The 25,368-nt window shown below is 39.6% G+C and overlaps 2 protein-coding genes across 2 annotated transcripts; both read right to left on the bottom strand.

The window, feature by feature from the left end:
* Positions 1-5,633: 5,633 nt before the first annotated feature.
* LOC135612710 (phospholipase A1-II 5-like) lies at positions 5,634-7,103 on the bottom strand. Its single transcript, XM_065109317.1, has one exon. The coding sequence runs from the start codon at positions 7,004-7,006 to the stop codon at positions 5,900-5,902; it is 1,107 nt and encodes a 368-aa protein (XP_064965389.1). The 5' UTR covers positions 7,007-7,103; the 3' UTR covers positions 5,634-5,899.
* Positions 7,104-20,280: 13,177 nt separating this feature from the next.
* LOC135611659 (phospholipase A1-II 5-like) lies at positions 20,281-21,414 on the bottom strand. Its single transcript, XM_065107303.1, has one exon. It carries the CDS (start codon positions 21,412-21,414, stop codon positions 20,281-20,283), a length of 1,134 nt encoding a protein of 377 aa, XP_064963375.1.
* Between the last annotated feature and the right edge of the window lie 3,954 nt (positions 21,415-25,368).

Here is a 25,368-nt window from a genome sequence, read left to right as displayed (position 1 = left end):
TCCGGTCCCACATTGAACCCAACAGCACCCGGGGACGTCAATTGCCATGCTCTGAGTGGAAGGTCCCGCCATCCATGGCTCCGGCGTTTCTTGGGTATCTGTCACAGATGGGGCCTTGGCTGGGAGGCTGTCGCCGTCGCTCTCGTCTGCGGCTCCCCTCCCCTTGTGCTGGATTCGGCACAGGATTATCTCCTCGGTCTCGTAGGAGGGGATCGTCTCGTACAAGCCGGGGTGGAGGCGGTACTCGTGCATTATCCACTGCAGACCGAGGCTGCTGTCCTTCTTGTTCTTCTTTCTCGGATCACCGCTGTCCTTGAAGAATTTGAGACTCCTCCGAGTCCCGGCGATCGCCGCCCTCCTATCTTGATGCGGTATGTCGCGGGGCTTGCCGTTGGCGACCCACCTTCCACCGCGCGTCTTCCGCTTCAGCCTATTGTCCCTGGCTTTGGAGCGGGGCACGCGGACGAAGCAGTAGGACACACCCGCGGGAAGGTAGCTGGAGCGGACCATCAATTCCCAGGGCGCTTTCTTGTACACCTCCATCTCGGGAATGCTAAAGCCGGGGGGGATTCGCAGCGGCAGATTACGAACCTTGTTGAGGAGGCAATCGCCCATCAGCTCTTCGTCGGTCGGGGTAAAATGACACCCCATCCACCTCCATGTCTCGTCTCCGCCGTCGCTGGTGTTTTCCGACGCCATTGCCAGCGAACGAAGGGGAACAAAGAAGAAAAAGAAGAGAAGAGAAGCGAGAGGGAGGAACGAAGGAGGAGTGTAGCGAGAGGGAAGAAAAGTGGTGTCGCAAGTGAGGGGTATCAAATATATAGAGAGAGGGGGTGGGGGGCTATCGAATTAGGAAACACCTGAAGTTTCCCACTTCGAACAGGGATCGAACAAAAGATTATGTTTTATTTATATTTGTTATATTTATTCTTATTCTTCACCGTGCTTAGTGGAGAGGGAGCAATAAACACCCAAAGTTTCCTAATTTATCAAAGATTATGTTTTGTTTATATATATTATATTTATTTTTGTTCTTCACTGCTCAGTTCGAGATATGGCAATCGAATTTGAAAGTTACTTGCCTATCAAAATCTTTTGCACAAATAAACAGGGAATTAAATTCAAATATAAAGAAACGAGAATATCAAGGAACCAATTCCACACAATACAATTAAAATACATTACGATTGATTTATATTTATTTTTGGGTAGATCAATTACACATGCATATATAACAATCATTGCAGAGTGATCACAAACACCTATTGAACTGCACAAACTATTATTGATATTAGATACTCGTCCTTCAAGAAATTTCTCGTCCTTCTTGTTCACTAGTGTAAGGCTCCTCTCGCCTATGATCGGGTTGACATCATGGTTCTCCCCGTCGCCCCACTTGGTCGATGATGGTATGAAGGATCGTGGTTCTCCTCTCACATATAATCATGCTTGGATGCCCTTGTTTCAAGTACTCTTGACTCCAATGTCAACATAACAATATGGTGGCACATTTGGAGCATGGGTCTTTCTTTGTTAATAGCATATTTGGATAATTAAAGATGAAAGATTAATATGACACAATTATCCTCAAAGATATCATAAGGCAAAACCCATCAACAATGATCAGTTTTAATATCATCTTATGTGTATTAGCAAGATCACATGCAACCTGGAAGAATCAAGATATGTTTGGGTGATGGACATCAATTATACTAGTCGAGTTTGTGAGGCAACAGTAAAACCAACAGAAATAACACATCAGAATGAAGCATAAACACCCAACTGTCAGGATCCATAATCATCATCATCCTCTCTCCGCAAGCAACTTTTAAGAATATCCAACTTCCAAAACGACTACAACTTGCAGAAATTTGGACGATTTAAAGCTCCTAGCTTAATTCTCCGGGGACATCAGCCGTCGCACCCTGGCTCGTGGGTGGTGCCGCCATCCATGACTCTGTAGCAGGTGGAGCTACCAATGTCGCTGCTGCGAGTGTGGCCTCCGCTACGAGGTCGAGGTCGTCAAGAAATCCATACATCTCATCGCAAGTCCACGCTTTTGAGAGGTCGAGGTCGTCAACAAATCCATCCATTAAGTCCACGCTTCTGGCATCGTAGGGAAACCTTCGCAAGACGATCCAAATATGTAATGGCAATCCACGCTTCCTTCGCTTCTGGCACGGAATGGGAACCCTCGTAAGATTGGCTCTTTTCCCAAAACTTCTGTGTTAGGGATTGTTGGGTAAGCGGAATATTCTTTTCCCTCTTTATATATCAAAATGGGTTTCTCATGAAAATACCAACTTGATATTCAAATGAAAATATCAACCAGCACAGCATAAACAATAGAGCAAAAATCAACCACACAGTAAGACCAAATCTTTTTAACGTAAAAAACCCAATATGGAAAAAATCACGGGACCGTAGTCCACCTCAAACTTCCACTATCAATAATAATGATAACAGGTTTACAGTATATTTTTTCTAGAATAACTAGAGGATCAGAATAACATTAAGATCATAGATCTTGGCTCAAGAATAGCATATCTTCATCATGTAGGATGGATCTCCTCGTAAGAGAATTCTAAGTCTCACAAAGTAGATATCGTAGGAAAGTACCTTAGATAGGGTAAACTGCAGATCAACACCGTTAGGATTGTAAAGTTTGCTGCAAGAATTCTCCACTTAAAATTTGGGCCGAAACTGATAACGTTTGACCACCGATCGTCAAGCAGAAAACTCAAAAACCTAATCTTTCTCTCTCCTCTTTCCTATGCACGTTGTAATCTCTATTTTCTCACCTTTTGCCCTTTCTTTCTTAATTACTGATTTCTTTGATCTGGGCTCGAACGACCCAATTTGTCCAAGCCCACATATAGACTGGACCCAACAGGGATACAATAATACCCAAAGATATCTGTTGTCGCACCCTGGATCGCAGGTGCCGTCGCCATCCATGACACTTCTTCCATAGCTTCGGCACCACATTGAACCCAATAACACCCAGAGATGTCTGCTACTGCTCCCTGGATCGCAGGTGTCGTCGCCATGGCTCTTGTTCCATAGCTCCGGTGCCACACTAAACCCAAGAACACTGAGAGACATTTGGTGTCGTCGCCATTGTAGTTCCGGTGATAAATTTGTTAAGAAGTTAAAAGTATATTTCGAAACATTATAAATTAATATTTTTATATTTTAAATAAAATTATATAAAATTTTAAGGATAAGGAATTCTTAGTTCAAAATAAATTTTAGAAGATTTCAAATAATATTAGCTAGAGTTATAGAGATTAAGGATTCTTGTACTTTATATCCATAAATAGATGGTAGAGTTATAGGGATTAAGGATTCTTTGTATTTTATATCCATAAATAGGTGGCATCTTTTTTTATTTGATTTGATTTTAGGCTATTAGTACCTTGTTACTACGATTTTGGGCTATTAGTATCTTGTTACTACTATTTGAGAAAAGGTTATACTTACATGTGATTCTCTTTTTCTTATATGATATCAAAGCCACAAGAGTGATAATATGTATTTCAAGCTCTTCTTAGTAAAGAAAATAATCTTTTTCAACTATAAAAAATTATAGTTGAGTTGATGAATTTGGTATTGAACTTATCAATAAGTGTAACTATAAGATCTAGAAGACTTGTTTGGAGTCTTTATCTCAAGAAGATCTATGAGATGTGATTGGTGGCAATACAACAACAGTACCCGATATTGCAAATGGAGACGTCATGAAAAGATGGAGGATTTTAAATAAAAAGGTTGAATTTATATTATATATATATATATATATATATATATATATATTTCCCATGATCTCTTTGAACATATTATTCGATGTAAATCAACTTTAAAGAGGATCACTCTTGATGCATTGCTCAATAAAAAAAAATATCACTTAGCTTTAGTATTTGAAGAATGATTTAACAAATACTATCCAACATAACATCTTAATTTCTTAGTATTTTTTTAAGATTAAAAATTTATGTTCAATGATATCACTCTTAGATCTAGATGTGCGATGTACGAATGAAACATTATATTATTCATGGTATTCGAATAGAATATATTTTTTATGTTACATCGATTCAAGGATGGGTTCAACAATCATTTTTAGTACAATTGAAAAATCTTCTTACTTCTTAGGAATCCCTAGCTCGTCAAACGATAGGAACTTCTATTTCAGAGGGGAGATGGAGATGCCCTTTTTATAAATAAGAAAAAGGGTAATGATAACAATAAAAAGAAGAAGAATGATGGTAAGTAAGCAAGAGTCTTCTTCAAATAATTGTGCAAATCGAAAGAAGATCAAGTATTATAGGTGTGACAAGTTAGGCCATATCAAGAAAAACTATCTGTGTGAAGATTCAAAAAAAAAATATTGCAAATAAAGAAGATTGTTCTAATGCTGAAAATTGGGACAAATGTTTTATGGTTGAAATTAGTAAGGCAATGACATCTATCAATTTTGAAAATGACTAGATTGTTGATTCAGGATGTGATCATTATTTCGCTGGTGATAGTACCAAATTCACTAATATTCATCAATATGAAGGTAAATATGTAATTACAATGACAAATAATAATATTCACCAAATGAAAAATAATGGTATTATTATAATCTCAAATAAAGATAATGATCCTACTACAATGAAGAGTGTGTACCATATTCCAAGTACGAAGAAAAATCTCTTCTCTATTGCAAATGCAGTTGATGATATAAATTTTGTTCTTTTTGATCCTAATAAAGTCAAGATTCTTTATAATATAAAAGAATTAGATGCACATATAGTATATTATGGTAAAAGGGTCAAAGATTTACATGTTTTGTCGGTGTCAACTACTTATGTTGATAAGATGAGTACAAATGATAGTGCATCGATCTGGTATGCTAGACTTGGTCATATAATTTTTTTAAAATTAAAGATTATGATGTAGAAAAATTTAATGAATGGTCTTCTCGATCTTACTACTTTTAGTGGTAATAAAGTTTATGAACGGTGTCAATAGCAAAGCACACAAACACCCTTTTGATATATCACTTTCAAAATGTAAATTTTCATTGGAGTTTATTCATAGCGATTTAATGGACTCTACTCAAACACCATCTTATTTATGTTCTCGTTATATGCTTATCTCTATTGATGATTTTACAAGGTTTACTTGGGTTTATTTTATGAGTTAATCTTTCAAAGAAAAATTAAAAGATTGCACACTGATGTTGGCGAAGAGTTTTCTTCTGATTGATACTTCTTTTTTTTCTTTTTTGCAAGGAGTATGACATAAAAGGATTGGGACTTCTTTTTGCCTCTCTTTGGTCTGATATGATAGGCCGTTTTGTTTTCTTGAGATGCTATGGTCGGAGCAGGCACATGAATTTGTTTTATATTGGAATATTAAATTGAACTTTATCTAATCTTTATGTGAGTTGAAATCATAGATTTGGTTGGATTGACCCGATTTAAGAAGAAAAAAGAGATGAAGGTAGAAGTTTTATAAGTTATTGTGTTTAATAAAAAATTTTAGTTTTGAATCGACTCCCTTCTTCATTTATAATCTATGCTTCGTTAAATCCCATCATATTTTAAAGAAAATTTTCAAAATGTGTAATGCGAAACGTTGACTGGATTGTATAAACCATGATATGACAAATTTATATTTATGATCGGATAAAGCAAGCGAGAAGTTGTCCGATTTATGGCGTAGAGGAGGCTTCGGACTACTTATTACGACGCCCACACACGGAACACATCACACCAACTGAAAAGTGACAAGACGACGACGACGACGACGACGACGAGGAGGAGGAGGAGGAGGCATCCGCCACATGCGTGCATGCCTCGATCAGATGACCTGCAGCTCCATCGTCATGCGACGTTTGACCCTTCAACTAGGACTCGGGCGGTAACTCAGACCACAAGCCGTCCTCGCCACGCACCATCCTTTTGTTCTTCTCCGCCCACCACGACGGCAGCGCCGGGTTTATACTCAGATAGCCACCGTGCTTGTTCACCAGCGCAAGGCTCCTCTTCACGATGGTGCAGTCGAAGTCGCCGTTCTCCCCGGTCCACCCGGCCACCGTGTGCAGGTTCACCTGCAAGTTATGCCTGTCATGATTTGTCTTCAAGCACGGCGACTTTCTGGAATCCACGGTCAGAACCGTGCCAATGTCAACGTAGCCATCTGAAGTTGGCGGAAAGTTTGGAATGTCAAGATCATCTTTGTTCAAGACACGCAGAGCTCTCAGATTGGGCAGCTTCGCCCAGCTATCGCTGAAGGCCTGATTCCCCACTCGCGGTGAACCAAACACCATGGTGCAAACGGGGAACTCCTCTTTCTCCCCGATCTTAGACAACCCACTCCTCACTATATCGTAAGCGCTTAAGATAGCAAGGGCGCCTCCAAGGCTGTGGCCGAGACAAACTATGCTGAGGCTCTCGTCTTTGTACTGCTCCACCAGCTCTTTTATCTTAGCTAGTAGCTGCTCCCTGGCGCTCTCCTTCGTCTGCACGTCGGCTACCACGGTGTAGATCTCAAACCAGCCTTTCATGACCATCGGAACATCGCTGGTGGAGTCGTCGAACGGCACGAGAGTTTTGGGGATATCGTCGCACCACTCTTTGGTTCCTTCGGTCCCGCGCCATACGACGTAGATCTCGCGGACTCCGGATCCGTCGGCGTGAGCGCTGTTGGAGACCGCTACATAGCCCATCCAACCCTGCGAATTGGCAATGAGGTATTGGACGACGTGGTAGTCAGCAGCGTAGGTAAAGAAGGTCTGGTCGAGGAGCCTGTCCATGCTGTAGCTGCAATTGCCGCTGTACTTCTTGGAGTCAAGGGCCGTGATGTAGGAGTCGGTGGTGACCTGACACACGTCGCCAAATTTCAGGAGGAGGCAGCGGAGGGAGTAGTCGAGGGGGTCGAGAAGGCCGGCCCAGTGATTTGATCCCAGGAGCTCCGCCCACGATGGGTTCTCACTGTCAGCATTGTGCCCCATGTTTTGCGACACAAGGAGAGAGGACCAGTTTTAGGTTTTGGTAGGACAACAGGAGATGGTGGGATCGACTGTGTTTGGGATGCGAGGTGCCTGGTGGCGAAGACTATATATATCGATGCATCTGCCTGTGCTTCCATATGCATGAAACACATGTGTGTCATGCAATGCCATGTTAGGTTCTAATCCGGATGAGGATTCAAGAGTGAAGACGTACTGTAATGCCAATCGTTTGATACTATGCAACCTCATGAATTAATCGTGCAACGTGGTGGAGGAAGCAAACTGGGATCTTGCTTCGGTTTTGCGATGCTGTGTCAGCAGAGTACATGGCTGTCCTTATTTAGTTTGGACGGATCCAGAAGTAGGAGGAAGGAGGGCTCTTAGAGGGAGGAGAGAGAAGAAGAAGAAGAAGAAGAAGAAGAAGAAAGGAGAAACACATGCGTGCACTTCCTTTGTCCGGTAATAGCGTGACGTAAGTGGTGACCTTTCTGGGAGAGGGCAGAGCGTCCGCTCGAGTCGTACCTTGCGTCGTGGCTCCGGTACTGTTTTTAGCGGCCCCATATGTATAACGTACGCACGAAACACTGGACCGTTTTTGTGACCAAATGTAAAAAAAAAACCGGGCCCGGCTATGAACCGATTTGATTTGATTGGGTGACGTCAGCATGATGGCAGTGTGTATTTTTATTTATTTTTTTCGACAATAAAAATGCATATTGTATCTGAACAGGATTTGATAGGATTTGAATTATTAGACGTGAATGGTTAAGATAAAAGATCCTTACTTGGATCAGAAGGTGTTAACCTTTGGTTTTGAGGAATTTAAAGAGGTAACAAATGCTGAAGCATAATATTTGAGATTTAAACAATTCATTCATATGTCAGATGAAAATATTCTTGGCTGATTTTTCAAGGAGGATGAAAGAGAAACCTGAATAATCTTAATGAATATTTATAAATTAGTATTATTAGAAGATCTAAATGATGAAATAGAAGTATGAAATTCATTAAAAAAAAGTATTAATTAGCTAAGATTGATTATGTAATAAGATCTAAAAGGTCGCGGAGGGTGTCGTCGAGGGGGTCGAGAAGGCCGGACCAGTGGTTGAGTCCCAGGAGGTCCGCCCATGATGGACTCTCAGTGCCACTGATTTGTGCCATGGTTATGACAGGGAAGAAGGATTATGTGGGTGTTGGTGCGATAAGAAGGATTGTGTTTGTGCTTGGTGGTGCTCAATTTGACGCTGTATATAATGCATGTATCTGCCCCTCCAAAACACATGCGCGCTACGTGCTGTTGAAGGACGATCGCATGTTTCATATGCAACCCCATGCATGGCGTTGGGCGAAATAACTTTAGGCCTTTGCTTCATATGCGATAACTGCTGCGTCAGCGAGGATGTTGATCCAAGGTTTATCCAAGGTGCGCGAAAGCAAGCAAGCAAGCAAGCAAGCAAGCAAGAAGCAAAACAAAAGTTGGCAATCGAATCAGAAAGGAGAAAGAATAAAGAAGTCACCTTTTATTCATTTCTATGGACCTTGTTTTCGCATTCTTATCAGCCGAGCTATTCAACTTAGATGCACCGATTGGCATTTTTATGCCAACTTCATGTTGGGAAGAAACCTGTTAATGCGGAATAATTCTTTTCCCTCTTTGTGTATCAAAATAGGTTCCTCATCAAAATACCAACTTGATATCAAAATGCTAATATCAATCAGCACAACATAAACAATAGAGCAATAAATCAATCACACAGTGAGACCAAATCTTTTTAACGTGGAAAACCCAATGTGGGAAAAACCACGGGACCGTAGTCCTACTCAAACTTTCACTATCAATAATAATGATAACAGGTTTACAGTAGGTCTTCTCTAGAATAACTAGAGGATCAGAATAACATCAAGAACATAGATCTTGGCTCAAGGATAGCATATCTTCATCACGTAGGATGGATCTCTTCAAAAGAGAATTCTAGGTCTCACAGAGTGGATATCGCAGGAAAGTACCTTAGAGAGGGTAAACTGCAGATCAACACCGTTAGGATTGTAGAGTTTGCTGTAAGGATTCTCCACATAAAATTTGGGCCGAAACTGACAACGTTTGGCCACCGATCGTCAAGCAAAAAACTCAAAAACATTACTTTCTCTCTCTATTTCTCTCTCCTCTTTTCTCACTGCACGCCGCCGCACACACGCTGCAATCAGATCTGCGCACACACCCACGCTGCCTAATTTTGGCCTTTCTCTCAATAGGCCCAATTGTCCAAGCCCACATATGGGCTGGACCCAACAATTCTCCCCCTCCAGCTCATATGGTGGGCTGTACCAAGCCCGCTCTTCGCCTACATGCTTTAAGCTTCTCCTTAGGCAAAGACTTTGTCAACATATTTGAACCATTATCATTGGTATGCACCTTTTCCAATTGTAATTCTTTCATCTCAAGCACATCACGAATCTAGTGATATCTCACATCAATATGCTTGGATCTAGAATGGTATGTTGAATTCTTGGAGAGGTGAATAGCGCTCTGACTGTCACAGTAAACAATATATCCTTCCTGTTTCAAGCCCAATTCCTGTAGAAACTTTTTCATCCATAAAGCTTCCTTGCAGGCTTCAGTAACTGCTATATATTCTGCTTCTGTGGTTGATAGAGCAACACACTTCTGTAACTTAAACTGCCAAGAGACTGCTCCTCCTGCAAATGTCATCAAGAATCCCGAAGTGGACTTCCTGGAATCAGTATTGCCTGCCATGTCTGCATCTATGTACCCTTCTAACACAGGTTCATCATCACCAAAACATAAACACAACCTGGAAGTACCTCTTAGATATCTTAATATCCATTTCACTACTGCCTAATGTTCCTTTCCAGGATTTGAGAGAAATCGGCTAACAACTCCAACTGCATGAGTTATATCTGGCCTAGTACAAACCATAGCATACATCAAACTGCCTACTGCAGATGAGTAAGACACTCTGGATATTTCTTCTTTTTCTTTCTCACCTGTAGGACATTGTTTTGAACTCAGCTTGAAATGACCTGCAAGTGGAGAACAAACTGCTTTGGCTTTACTCATGTTGAATCTTTCAAGAACCTTTTCAATGTAAGTCTCCTGAGATAGCCAAATCTTCCTTTTCTTCCTATCACGAAGAATCTTCATGCCAAGTATTTGTCTCACCGATCCTAAGTCTTTCATGGCAAAAGACTTACTTAGCTCTCTTTTAAGCTTTTCAATTTTTCCAACATCATGACCAACAATCAACATATCATCAACATATAGCAGTAAAATAATAAAATCATCACCTGAAAATTTTTTCATAAACACACAATGATCAGATGTGGTTCTATCATACCCTTGGCTCATCATAAAGGAATCAAACTTCTTGTACCACTGTCTAGGTGCCTGTTTGAGTCCATATAAGCTTTTCTTAAGCTTACATACCAGATTTTCTTTTCCCTTGACTTTGAAACCTTCTGGTTGCTCCATGTAAATTTCTTCTTCTAAGTCACCATGAAGAAATGATGTTTTTACATCAAGTTGTTCAACTTCTAAATTCAAGCGGGCAGCCAAACCAAGAACAACTCGGATAGAGGACATTTTCACAACCGGAGAAAATATTTCTTCAAAGTCAATACCTTTCTTCTGACTGAATCCTTTCACAACTAGTCGTGCCTTGTATCTCTGTTGTGAGCTATTGCTTTCAGTCTTCAATTTGTAAACTCGCTTATTCTTGAGAGCTTTCTTCTCTTTAGGCAATCTTACCAAGTCATAAGTATGATTCTCAAGCAAGGATCTCATCTCAAGCAAGGATCCCATAATCTGTGCCCAAACTCTTCATGACCATATCCCAAGAAGATACATGCTTTTGCCTTATTATCAAGCTTGGACCTCTCATCTTTGGGAATGTGAACAAATGCTTTACACCCAAAGACTTTCAAATGATTATAAGATATATCTTTTCCTCTCCATACTCTCTCTGGAACATCACCTTGCAGAGGAACTGATGGAGAAAGATTTATCAGGTCAACTGTAGTTCTCATAGCCTCTCCCCAAAATGACTTTGGTAACTTGGCGTGAGAAAGCATACACCTAATCCTTTCTTCAATAGTTCTGTTCATCCTTTCTGCCACACCGTTCTGCTGAGGAGTTTTAGGAACTGTTTTCTCAAGCCTGATACCATGAAACCTGCAATAATTCTCAAAAGGACCCCTGTACTCGCCACCATTATCTGATCGAACACACTTGAGTTTTCTATCAGTTTCTCTTTCAACACTAACATGAAACTCCTTGAAAGCATCGAGTACCTGGTCTTTAGATTTCAAAGCAAAAGCCCAAACTTTTCTAGAATGGTCATCAATAAAAGTAACAAAATAAAGAGCACCTCCAAGAGTTCTAGTTTGCATAGTATAAACATCAATATGAACTAAATCAATAACATAAGATCTTCTAGATGATGGATATTTCTGAAATGCAACTCTATGTGTTTTTCCAACTAAGCAATGATCACAAGATTTAAGAGATGTACCTTGCAACTCTGGTAAGAACTGCTTTCTAGCAAGAGTTTGAAGTCCCTTCTCGCTGATATGTCCAAGCCTCTTATGCCAAAGATCTATACTTTCACCTTTTCGAATTGCATTAATCTCTCCTTTGTGTAGCTTAGCTTCCATGACATAAAAAGAGTTAATCTTCTTTCCTTTTGCCACAATTAGAGAACCGTGAGTTTCCATTTACTTTCACCAAAATAATATGCAAAGTCCTCATCATCAAGTCTACCTGTAGATATCAAGTTAAGACGAATATCTGGAACATGCCTTACATCTTTGAGTATCAATTTGCTCCCAATACTAGTCTCCAAGCAAATATCTCCAATACCCACAATCTTAGATGTACCGTTGTTTCCCATTCTGACATTACCAAAATCACTAGCACTGTAAGATCTAAAGAAATCACCATGAGAAGTAACATGAAATGAAGCACCAGAGTCAATTACCCAATTACTGTCCTGAGCTACAAGGCTAACACAACCTTCATCACAGACAATAGCGATATTACCTTCAGCAGCAACTGTATTGATCTCTTTCTCATTTTTCTTCCTTTCATTCTGTTCTCGCTTCCAAAACCTACACTCTTTCTTCATGTGACCTGGCCTATTACAGTGAAAACATTTGATATCTCTTCTAGACTTGGATCTTCCTCTATAACCATATGGATTTCTGCTATGACTTCTTCCACGTCTTTCTTGTTTTTCAGTAACAAATGCACCAGAAGAAGATTCACCCTGTTCTTTCCTTCTTGCATCTTCATTTAGCAAACTGTCTTTAACCATATCTATGGTTAGAGTCCCCTCTGGCGTGGAGTTACAAATAGTCACCACATACGTTTCCCAACTTTCTGGTAAAGAGCTGAGAAGTAATAATCCCTGCATCTCATCATCTATATTCATTTTCATAGCAACCAACTTGTTTGCAAGACTCTGAAATAGGCTTATGTGCTCAACAATGTTACCACCATCTTTATACTTCAAATTTACAAGTCTTCTGAGGAGAGAAATTCTATTTCCCACTGTCTTCTTCGCAAAGAGATTTTCTAACCTTTGCCAAACAACATCAGCTCTGATTTCATCTGAAATATGCTCATGCAAGTTTATATCCATCCATCTTCTAATATAGGCAATAGCTTTTCTATGTTGAACTTCTCATTCTTCATCGTCCATAATAGAAGGTTTATCTTTAACCTTGATAGGCTTATACAAATCTTTGCAATAGAGCAAATCTTCCATCAAACGCCTCCAAGTGGAATAATTTGATGAGTTCAATTTAATCATACCATCTGACTCCATTTCAATCACACAAGAAAACTAGCACCAAACAACCTGATGCTCTGATACCACTTGTTGGGAAGAAACCTGTTAATGCGGAATAATTCTTTTCCCTCTTTGTGTATCAAAATAGGTTCCTCATCAAAATACCAACTTGATATTAAAATGCTAATATCAATCAGCACAACATAAACAATAGAGCAATAAATCAATCACACAGTGAGACCAAATCTTTTTAACGTGGAAAACCCAATGTGGGAAAAACCACGGGACCGTAGTCCACCTCAAACTTCCACCATCAATAATAATGATAACAGGTTTACAGTAGGTCTTCTCTAGAATAACTAGAGGATCAGAATAACATCAAGAACATAGATCTTGGCTCAAGGATAGCATATCTTCATCACGATGGATCTCTTCAAAAGAGAATTCTAGATCTCACAGAGTGGATATCGCAGGAAAGTACCTTAGAGAGAGTAAACTGCAGATCAACACCGTTAGGATTGTAGAGTTTGCTGCAAGGATTCTCCACATAAAATTTGGGCCGAAACTGACAACGTTTGGCCACCGATCGTCAAGCAAAAAACTCAAAAACTTTATTTTCACTCTCTATTTCTCTCTCCTCTTTTCTCACTACACGCCGCCGCACACACGCTGCAATCAGATCTGCGCACACACCCACGTTGCACGCTGCCCAATTTTGCCCTTTCTCTCTTAATTACTGATTTGGGCTTAATAGGCCCAGGCCCAATTGTCCAAACCCACATATGGACTGGACCCAACACTTCACCGTTAACTTTTATTCAAGTTATCAACAACAGTAAAATTTTGTTTTAAACCCGAAGCTAAATGCATATATAGGATCACCAGAGGAAGTCGATACAGTTTCTCGTGCAAATTATGTTACTCGTGCACAGAGGTGGAGGAAACAAGTTTGTGCTTTACTTGGCTACTTGGAACATCACCTAATTCGCATGTCGATCCAAAACTTGGGAGGAGGTACGTAGTTGTCAGGAGGAAATAATATCAGAGAATTGGAGATGGGAAAACACTCAAGTGGTGACCGACTCAAGCGATGCACATCCAGGAGAGGGTAGAGTTTGCACCAGGTTCGTTCGTGCCTTTGGTCGTGGAACGGAACGCTGCTTCCTGTTTCTGGTCCAATAATGTGCTACCTGCCCCATTCGTTGATTGTGAGAGAGAACAGTACAAATGAAAATACAGAACATGTTTCACTCGACAGCGTGGGGTGACACTCGGGGCTGGAGTGGCAGTTAATTAAGAGAAGGTGGTACAGTGGTGCATGCAGGCTGGTGTCTTGAGTCGAGCTATGAGTCGTAGCACACAGCCTTTCCGGCCGCCACAAAGTGTTAATTATGCATGGGACATGCTATAATGTCCAGGTTCGAATGTCCCAAAATGATCTCACATTGGACGATTTAAATCGGACCGGATGGTGAACCGGTTTCACAACCGGTCAGTTTAACCCGGTGACGTCATCATAACTGTCAAGATTTACATTACGATCACCTCAGACTGCTCCCTTCCAATTTGAGACGATTTGGATCGAACATCCAACTGCCAAAACGACAACTTGCAGAAATTGGATGGTTTACAACTCCAGCTTACATGGCAGTATACTTACTCGAAAATTTCTAAACTGTAGCTGTACATGAAAAATTCTAAAGGCAAGTATGCGTTACGACACTGGCTTCGGTTGAGAGTTTTTGTTAGATTCTGGTGAATAATATACCTTAACACCTGCCTTTTTGCATGGCTTCTTCAGGTACACTATGTTACTTACCGTGAATGTACGGAATGCATGCATTTTGTAGTAATTGAGTGCGACAGTTTTGTTTCTGAGTAGTTTCTGTGGTTTAATTTCTCCTTGGAACTCTTCAAGTTCCTTTTTCTTTTTGCAGATATGATGACATGGAGGTTATTTATTTTGATGAATTTGTCACGACTTCAAAGAGGCAAGAACTTGAAACAAAACTTCTCTAGGTAATGTCTATTCAAAACATATGAGATTTCTTTATCATTTTGGTTTCTTTTATTCTACTTTATTTTGTTAGCTATGTTTGAAATCTTTGTAGTTTGCATGCTCCATCTCCGCATTATCTTTTAACGATGATTCGATCAATTCTTTTATTTGACATTTTCAACCTCCAAATGATAAATTAATAATTTTATGATTTAACATAACCGACTATTATTATATTTATAGTAATATCTTTATATAATCATATATTTATAAAATTTTATTAAAAAATCATATTTTTTATGATAAATTTTATAAAAAAAATTATTTATTAACAATAATAACATCTTTATATAAATTTTACAAAAAAAAATATTTATTATGATTTTACACTCCTTTATAGTATTTTCAATAATACTAAAATTTATAATATAATGTAATATTAGGACAATTATATTTAGTAATATTATATTTAGTAAAAACATGCAATATAGTAATACTATAACACAATATTTTTATATTATGTTATAGTATTTATTATTATTATTATTATTAAAAATATTATAATATAATGTAAAATTATTATAATTGGATTAGTTCAAATTAAAATTCGTCCTTTAGTTTCTCCCATTGGTAGTTCACAACCGCCGTCATTTCTTGTTCCTTTTCCGTTTGATATTTAGCTGTCTTCTGAAACCCGACTGTGGAGAGGCCTTCGCCGACCATCTCCTCCTGCCGCAGGTACATCCCCTGATGTTCCCTTCTCCTTCCCGATGCGGCCTTGTTAGTTTGGCAAGTCCCATAGTCCCACATCGGGAAAATTAGACTTGTTGTCTCGTCTTGGAACTATAAATAAGGGCCTGAGCTTTGATGTGATACACACCACAAGAAGTACAGTAGGCATCACAAGAAAACCTGCTTATGGTTTGAAGTCTTCTTGTTTAGGAAGCTGAAGGTGTTTTATGGCCTAGGAACATCTTCCTAAGGCATTTGTAAGTGTCCATCTTTTTGCAGTAGTAATTTGCTCCTCTTTCGTTTGTGGATGTAGGTCAATTGACCGAACCACGTATATCTGGTGTTCTGGTGTTCTTGTCTCGCTTTTATTCTTTCCGCTTTATTGTCTTTATTGTGTTGCCAAAATTACTTTGTGGTAAATATCCTGGGGCTAGCTCTAACAAACTGGTATCAGAGCCTGGTTCTGGGATCTTTTGGCAACGATGACAATAACAAAGATTGTTGTCGAGAAATTCGATAGAAATGTCAACTTCGGCATGTGGCAACTCAAGATGGAGGCCATTCTGGTTCAAGACGGAGTTGATTTGGCACTTCAGGGTGCTGAGAACATTCCAGATGGTATGTCAAAGGAAGATCTTGCGGGTATGGATAAGAAGGCCCGATCCAGCATCATTCTAAATCTCTCTAACGAGGTTTTACGGGAGGTAGCTACGGAGACTACGGCTAAGAGCATGTGGGACAAACTTAAAGCCTTGTACATGAAGAGGACAGTGGAGAATCGTCTCTACTTGAAGCAGAGTATGTATATGCTTCGGATGATTGAAGGTTCATCTATACTCTCGCATCTTGATAAGTTTGATTCTTTGGTTATGGATTTGGAGAATATAGATGCAAAAATTGATGATGAGGATAAGGCTTTGTTACTCTTGTGTTCTCTTCCTCAATCTTTTAAGCATTTCCGTGATACTTTGATTTATGGAAAAGAAACAGTTTTGTATCAAGAAATTAAATCTGCACTGAAATCTAAGGAGCAGATAGACAGGAATATCACTGGGGAAAGTAAAGAGAATCAGGCTGAGGGTCTGGTTGTTAGGGGGAGAATGGATAAAAGAGAATTTGACAGTAGTAGATCTAAATCTAGATCTAAATCCAGACATAGAAATTTGGAATGCAGATATTGTCATAAAATGGGGCACATTAAATCTGATTGCTTTAAATTGAAAAATAAATTAAAGCAAAAGGAAAAATTTGTTGAAAAAACTACTGAATCCGCTGAAGTTAGTGTAGCAATTGATGAAAATGTTGGAAATATTTTTTCTGCTATTGATGACAGGACGAGGTCTAAAAATGAATGGATTTTAGATTCAGGTTGTTCTTATCACATGTGTCCCAATAGGGATTTGTTTTCAACATATGAATCTTGTAATTGTGGAATTGTTTTGATGGGCAATAATGCCGCATGTGATGTTGTTGGTAGAGGAACAATCCGAATTAAAATGCATGATGGTATTATGAGGACGCTCACTAATGTTAGACATGTTCCTGATTTGAAAAAGAATCTCATCTCTTTAGGCATCCTAGAGGCCCTTGGGTGTAAATACACAGCTGAAGGTGGAGTTATGAAAGTTTCTAGAAGTGCCCTTATTGTTATGAAAGCTTGTAGGTCCGGTAGCTTGTATATTCTGCAGGGAACTACTGTCACAGGTTCAGTTACAGTTTCGTCATCATCATTGTCTGATTCTGACATCACCAAATTATGGCATATGCGTTTGGGTCATATGAGCGAAAAAGGTTTAAGCATATTGAGCAAAAGGGGTCTACTTTGCGGACAGAGTACTGGGCCACTTGATTTTTGTGAACACTGCATTTTTGGAAAGCAAAAAAGAGTCAGCTTCACTTCTCCGGCAGTTCACAAAACGAAAGGTACTCTCGACTATATTCATTCAGACCTTTGGGGTCCAGCTCAAGTTCAGTCTAAGGGTGGTGCCAAGTATATGTTGACTTTCATTGACGATTATTCCAGGAAAGTTTGGGTTTATTTTCTGAAGCATAAAAATGATGTTTTTCTAACCTTTAAACAATGGAAGGCTTTGATTGAGAAGCAAACATGTAAACAAATTAAGCGGCTTCGAACAGATAATGGCATGGAATTTTGTGAAGGTGATTTTGAAGAATTCTATAAAAATGAAGGAATCGTTCGGCATCGCACTGTTAGGATGACGCCTCAGCAAAATGGTGTGGCCGAACGTATGAACAGAACACTCTTGGAGAGAGCGAGGTGTATGATCTCAAATGCAGGGTTGACAAAAGACTTTTGGGCAGAGGCGATTAATATGGCCTATTACGTTGTCAACCGCGCTCCTTCTGCAGCACTTGATTTTAAAACTCCAGAGGAAGTTTGGTCAAGTACTCCTGCTGATTACTCTGATTTTAAAATTTTTGGGTGTCCATCATACATGCATGTAAATGAAGGAAAATTAGAGCCTCGGGCTAAAAAGTGCATTTTCCTTGGGTATGCTTCTGGGGTGAAAGGATACAGATTATGGTGTCCTGATCTCAAATCCCCAAAATTTATAATCAGTAGAGATGTTATTTTTGATGAATTATCTATGCTATCTTCCAAAGAGGATTCTACTAGTTGTACAAATGATAGTGCGCAGAAGCAGGTGGAGCTTGAGATTGGTAGTTCAGATTCTTTTAAGTCGAACTCTTCTACTCAAAGAATGCCAGTAGATGGTCCCGAGTCTACTGATGCAGTTGCTCCAGAGGAAGAGCAATATTCCATAGCCAAGGATAGACCACGGAGAGATATTCGACCACCATAAAGATATGCAAATTTGGTTGCATATGCTTTGTCTGTTGCAGAAGAGACAAGTGAAGTTGGTGAGCCTACTTCCTACTCAGATGCAGTTTCTTGTGATAATTCCGTTAAGTGGTTGATTGCGATGAATGAAGAAATTGAGTCTCTCCATCGGAATAGAACTTGGGATCTTGTGAAGCCGCCTTTTGGTAAGAAAATTGTTGGATGCAAATGGGATACTATTGCTGAGGGAAAGGTCCTTGTTCAGAAAATTCATATGAAGGACAATCCAGCTGATATGTTTACGAAGCCTCTTCCGGTTTACAAGTTTAAGCAGTGCTTGGACTTGGTTGGTATTCATTGTTGGTGATTGCCCGTTGGGGCTTTTGTGAAGAAGGTGGAGCAAGTTTTGTTGGGACATGCCAAGGTGGAGATTTGTTAGTTTGGCAAGTCCCATAGTCCCACATCGGGAAAATTAGACTTGTTGTCTCGTCTTGGAACTATAAATAAGGGCCTGAGCTTTGATGTGATACGCACCACAAGAAGTCTTCTTGATTAGGAAGCTGAATGTGTTTTATGGCGTAGGAACATCTTCCTAAGGCATTTGTAAGTGTCCCTCTTTTTGCAGTAGTAATTTGCTCCTCTTTCGTTTGTGGATGTAGGTCAATTGACCGAACCACGTATATCTGGTGTTCTAGTGTTCTTGTCTCGCTTTTATTCTTTCCGCTTTATTGTCTTTGTTGTGTTGCCAAAATTACCTTGTGGTAAATATCCTGGGGCTAGCTCTAACAGGCCTTCTTGGTTCCCATCATACCACCAAGATTCTTGATGTATTTGATGCATGTATCGGCCGGATCCGCCTGTTCTATAAGTTCAGTATATTGTTCTTTTAATACTTTGGATTCGTTGCTCTTTTCTTAAAGAATTTAGTTATCGATTTCCACCCTTCTTGATGATTACGATGATTCATGTGATGGTACTAGTTGTTGGTGATTAGGATTCGACTTGGTTAGTGTTTGATTGTTAGTCTTTTTGTTGTTTTCTTCCATAATCGTTGTGATGATTCTTTGATTGGGATCATCCTTTCGTAGATGCGGTAGAAATTTCTTGCTTGGAAGATTCAAGTGAATATCTCAGTTCATGAAAGTCTTTTGGTTTTTGGATGAATCCAGCCAAATCTAGTGTGCGTTCGTAGTGCTTATATTATTGATCTCACTAGTTTAATTATTCCGTGACAGTTGTTCATAACTCACCTCGAATTACGTTCTTGGATATTTCCTGCAAGAATGCTGATCGACCTCAATTTCATGTGTGCCTGCCTATAGGGAGGGAATCAATTAAACTGTGCATTTCTTATCATTTTTTCTAATATGTGATCGATATACTTCAACGTCAGACATTGGCTGTTGGAAATCACTTCAATTAACCACCGAATTTGTTTTTGTTTTGCATGGAGACGACTTCAGATCCGAAATCATCTTTGTGGTTCAAATCCGGATGAGGATTCAAGAGTGAAGACGTACTGTAATGCCAATCGTTTGATACCATTGCAACCTCATGAATTAATCGTGCAACGTGGTGGAGGAAGCAAACTGGGATCTTGCAAGTTGTGCTTGTCACGACAAATAGCACGATTCAGAATTAAATGGTTGACATCACAATACTGATACTTATTTATTCATTTATTTTTGGGTGGCAACCGATACCGATACGGCCACAAACACTGATAGACATATTTAAAGCAAAGCACGCAGCAGCATGCGTTTATTTTGCAGTGGAACACGTGGGGGTACTCACGTGCCGCTGGACGACTATAGCATACAAGACCTCCGACTGATGACTTGGTAGCACGCGTGACGTTCAGATGCAGTAGGCTGAAGTAGACGGACTATACGTGCGTAATTATAGTACGCACCAGTTGGCGACACGTGCACATTCATATCTCAGGCGGCGCCTCCACCCAGTTGCCATCCTTGTCGAGCACCATTCCTTTGTTCTTCTCCACCCACCACGACGCCGGTATTTTGCACTCGTCCACCAAATCGTCGCCCTGCTTGTTCACCAGCGCAAGGCTCCTCTTCACTCTGGTCGGGTCGAAGCCGCCGCTGGCCCCCTCCCACCCGGCCACAGTGTGCAGGATCACTTGCAAGTTGTGCTTGTCCCCCTCACTCTTCAAGAACCTTGATTGCTCCGAAGCCACCTCCAGAACTGTGCCAACGTCAACATAGCCCCACTCTAGCCGTGGCAGTTCAGGAACACCGTCTCCCTTGTTCTTGACACGTAGTAATCTTAGGTTGGGCTGCTGCTCCCAGCTGTCACGGAAAGCCTGATTCCCCACTCGCGGGGATTCAAACACCATGGCGCATACTGGGAAGTACTCCTCCGTCTCCCCAATCTTCGATAGCCCATGTTTCACTATGTCATAAGCGCTTAGGATGGCGAGGGCGCCTCCCAAGCTGTGGCCAACACAAACTATGGTCAGGTTCTCGTCTTTGTATTTCCCGACTTGCTCTTTTACTGTTTCAAGCAGCTGGTCCCGTGCACTCGTTTTGTTGAACTCGAAGTTGGGATCGCTCGAGTTGTAGATGTCACGCCAGCCGAGCATGACCTTCACATCTTCGTTGTCGTCGTCAAATGGCCAGAGAGGAATGGTGATATCCTCGAAAGCCTCCATTATTCGGCTGGTGCCGCGCCATACAACGTAGATGTCGCGGCGGCCGACGGCCTCGGCATGCGCGTTGCTGGAGACCGCAACGTAGCCCATCCAGTTGGATTCCTTCAGGAAAAATAGAACCGTTGACAGGGCGTACAGGTACTCCACCACCTCGTAGTCGGCAGCATTGGGGAAGAAGGTTTTGTCGAGAAGGCTGTTCTTGGAGTAGCGACAGAGGCCGCGATACCGGGAGTCGCTGTCTCTGATGAAGGAATCGGCGGTGACCTGGCACATGTCACCCCACATGAGGAGAAGGTCGCGGAGGGTGTCGTCGAGGGGGTCGAGAAGGCCGGACCAGTGGTTGAGTCCCAGGAGGTCCGCCCATGATGGACTCTCAGTGCCACTGATTTGTGCCATGGTTATGACAGGGAAGAAGGATTATGTGGGTGTTGGTGCGATAAGAAGGATTGTGTTTGTGCTTGGTGGTGCTCAATTTGACGCTGTATATAATGCATGTATCTGCCCCTCCAAAACACATGCGCGCTACGTGCTGTTGAAGGACGATCGCATGTTTCATATGCTACTATACCCCATGCATGGCGTTGGGCGAAATAACTTTAGGCCTTGCTTCATATGCGATAACTGCTGCGTCAGCGAGGATGTTGATCCAAGGTTTATCCAAGGTGCGCGAAAGCAAGCAAGCAAGAAGCAAAACAAAAGTTGGCAATCGAATCAGAAAGGAGAAAGAATAAAGAAGTCACCTTTTATTCATTTCTATGGACCTTGTTTTCGCATTCTTATCAGCCGAGCTATTCAACTTAGATGCACCGATTGGCATTTTTGTGCCAACTTCACCATTAACTTTTATTCAAGTTATCAACAACAGTAAAATTTTGTTTTAAACCCGAAGCTAAATGCATATATAGGATCACCAGAGGAAGTCGATACAGTTTCTCGTGCAAATTATGTTACTCGTGCACAGAGGTGGAGGAAACAAGTTTGTGCTTTACTTGGCTACTTGGAACATCACCTAATTCGCATGTCGATCCAAAACTTGGGAGGAGGTACGTAGTTGTCAGGAGGAAATAATATCAGAGAATTGGAGATGGGAAAAAACTCAAAAGTGGTGACCGACTCAAGCGATGCACATCCAGGAGAGGGTAGAGTTTGCACCAGGTTCGTTCGTGCCTTTGGACGTGGAACGGAACGCTGCTTCCTGTTTCTGGTCCAATAATGTGCTACCTGCCCCATTCGTTGATTGTGAGAGAGAACAGTACAAATGAAAATACAGAACATGTTTCACTCGACAGCGTGACGTAAGGGGTGACACTCGGGGCTGGAGTGGCAGTTAATTAAGAGAGGGTGGTACAGTGGGGCATGCAGGCTGGTGTCTTGAGTCGAGCTATGAGTCGTAGCACACAGCCTTTCCGGCCGCCACAAGTGTTAATTATGCATGGGACATGCTATAATGTCCAGGTTCGAATGTCCCAAAATGATCTCACATTGGACGATTTAAATCGGACCAGATGGTGAACCGGTTTCACAACCGGTCAGTTTAACCCGGTGACGTCATCATAAATTGTCAAGATTTACATTACGATCACCTCAGACTGCTCCCTTCCAATTTGAGACGATTTGGATCGAACATCCAACTGCCAAAACTACAACTTGCAGAAATTGGATGGTTTACAACTCCAGCTTACATGGCAGTATACTTACTCGAAAAATTCTAAACTGTAGCTGTACATGAAAAATTCTAAAGGCAAGTATGTGTTACGACACTGGCTTCGGTTGAGAGTTTTTGTTGGATTCTGGTGAATAATATACCTTAACACCTGCCTTTTTGCATGGCTTCTTCAGGTACACTATGTTACTTACCGTGAATGTACGGAATGCATGCATTTTGTAGTAATTGAGTGCAACAGTTTTGTTGTACATGAAAAAATTAATGGTCTTCTCGATCTTACTATTTTTAGTGGTAATGAAGTTTACAAAGGATGTCAATATGACAAAGCACATAGACAATCTTTTGATATATCATTTTTAAAATGTAAATTTTTATTGGAGTTTATTCATGACGATTTAATGGGCTCTACTCAAACACCATCTTATTCATGTTCTTGTTATATGCTTATCTCTATTGATGATTTTACAAGGTTCACTTGTGTTTATTTTATGAATTTTTTTTTTAAATTTCAAGAGTTCAAGTTAACAGTTGAAAGTTTTTTGAAAGAAAAATTAAAAGATTATACACTGATAATGGTGAAGAGTTTACTTCTTGATAAATACTTCTCTTTTTGTAAAGAGCATGACATCAAAAGGAACTTATATATACAAATACATCACAACAAAATAGTATGACTGCATGAAAGATTCGATATCTCATGGAGACTTATAAATGTTGGCTTCATACAAAGAATTTCTATATGAGCTTATGTTTAGTGAAAAACTATATGTTCTTCGTGCTATGTATACATACTAGATCCAAAGAAAAACAAACTTGATGCTAAAGCTAAGAAATATATTTTTATTGACAACGATGAAAGAAAGAAATATTATAAATGTATGGATCCACGAACACATAGATATATGGTATCTTAAGATATTATGTTTGATGAAGTTTCTTATTATTATTCTTCATAAATAATTTTTTTAAAAATATAAATCATAATAATAAAAATGATATATATATATATATATATATATATATATATATATATATATATATATATATATATTCAAAACATATGAGATTTCTTTATCATTTTGGTTTCTTTTATTCTACTTTATTTTGTTAGCTATGTTTGAAATCTTTGTAGCTTGGATGCTCGATCTCCGAATTTTCTTTTAACGATGATTCTATCAATTATTTTATTTGACATTTTCAACCTCCAAATGATAAATTAATAATTTCATGATTTAACATAATGGACTATATTATATTTATAGTCATATCTTTATATTTTTTTTTATTAAAAATCATATTTTTACGATAAATTTTATAAAAAATATATTTATTAACATAATCATATCTTTATATAAATTTTACAAAAAATTATATCTATTATGTTTTTACCCTCCTTTATAGTATTTTCAATAATACTAAAAATTATAATATAATGTAATATTAGGACAATTATATTTAGTAAAAACATGTAATATAGTAATACTATAACACGATATTTTTATATTATATTATAGTATTATTATTATTATTAAAAATACTATAATATAATGTAAAATTATTATAATTGGATTAGTTCAACTTAAAATTTGTCCTTTAGTTTCTCCCATTGGTAGTTAACAACCGCCGTCATTTCTTGTTCCATTCCGTTTGATATTTAGCTGTCTTCTTGTTCTGCTGCCGCTCTTCTGAAACCCGACTGTGGAGAAGCGTTCGGCGACCATCTCCTCCTGCCGCAGGTACGTCCCCTGATCTTCCCTTCTCCTTCCCGATGCGGCCTTCTTGGTTTCGATCATGCCACCAAGATTCTTGATGTATTTGATGCATGTATCGGCCCGATCCGCTTGTTCTATAAGTTCAATATATTGGTCCTGTTGTTTCTTGATATTCCAGTTGGTTAGTGTTTGATTGTTAGTCTTTTTGTTGTTTTCTTCCATAATCGTTGTGATGATTCTTTGATTGGGATCATCCTTTCGTAGATGCGATAGAGATTTCTTGCTTGGAAGATTCAAGTGAATATCTCAGTTCATGAAAGTCTTTTGGTTTTTGGATGAATCCAGCCAAATCTAGTCTGCGTTCGTAGTGCTTATATTGTTGATCTCACTAGTTTAATTATACCGTGACAGTTGTTCATAACTCACCTCGAATTACGTTCTTGGATATTTCCTGCAAGAATGCTGATCGACCTCATTTCATGTGTGCCTGCCTATAGGGAGGGAATCAATTAAACACTTCAACTGGGCATTTCTTATCATTTTTTCTAATATGTGATCGATATACTTCAACACTAGGATATTTTCTGCATTTGATGATTAAGGAGTTGAGAGATGAATCGGTCGTTGAAATCTCTTTCTTCTCAGTCTATGGTCATCGTTACATCTCCTTTTTCTAGTTATGCAACCCCTATAATTTAAATTAAAAAGGGTTCCACTAAAGGGTACATTCGTTTGTACTTCCGTTTTCCATTAATAAACATTTACTGTTTAGAAGTTTATTTCTAGCTGTTGTATGGTTCGTGGATATTTTGAACATATATGTACTTTGTATTCTATTCTAGTTCATGTATATGATAAATGAGATAAGAATGATCAGAGGAGCATTGGCCAACTTCTTTTTTTATTTTTTTACATTTTACTGGAAATTCTGATGTCTCCTTTGTATTTATTAGTTCAAAAGTTCAAACAAGC

This window comes from Musa acuminata, chromosome BXJ1-2 (genome assembly GCF_036884655.1).
Source record: "Musa acuminata AAA Group cultivar baxijiao chromosome BXJ1-2, Cavendish_Baxijiao_AAA, whole genome shotgun sequence".
Lineage (NCBI taxonomy): Eukaryota > Viridiplantae > Streptophyta > Magnoliopsida > Zingiberales > Musaceae > Musa > Musa acuminata.
Note: the sequence above shows the minus strand (reverse complement) of the source record. Positions and strands in the feature narration are given on the sequence as shown.

What these genes read in the sequence shown, in the direction of transcription:
- LOC135612710 (XM_065109317.1), bottom strand. Translation starts at nt 7,006, where the DNA reads ATGGGGCACAATGCTGACAGTGAGAACCCATCGTGGGCGGAGCTCCTG.
- LOC135611659 (XM_065107303.1), bottom strand. Translation starts at nt 21,414, where the DNA reads ATGGCACAAATCAGTGGCACTGAGAGTCCATCATGGGCGGACCTCCTG.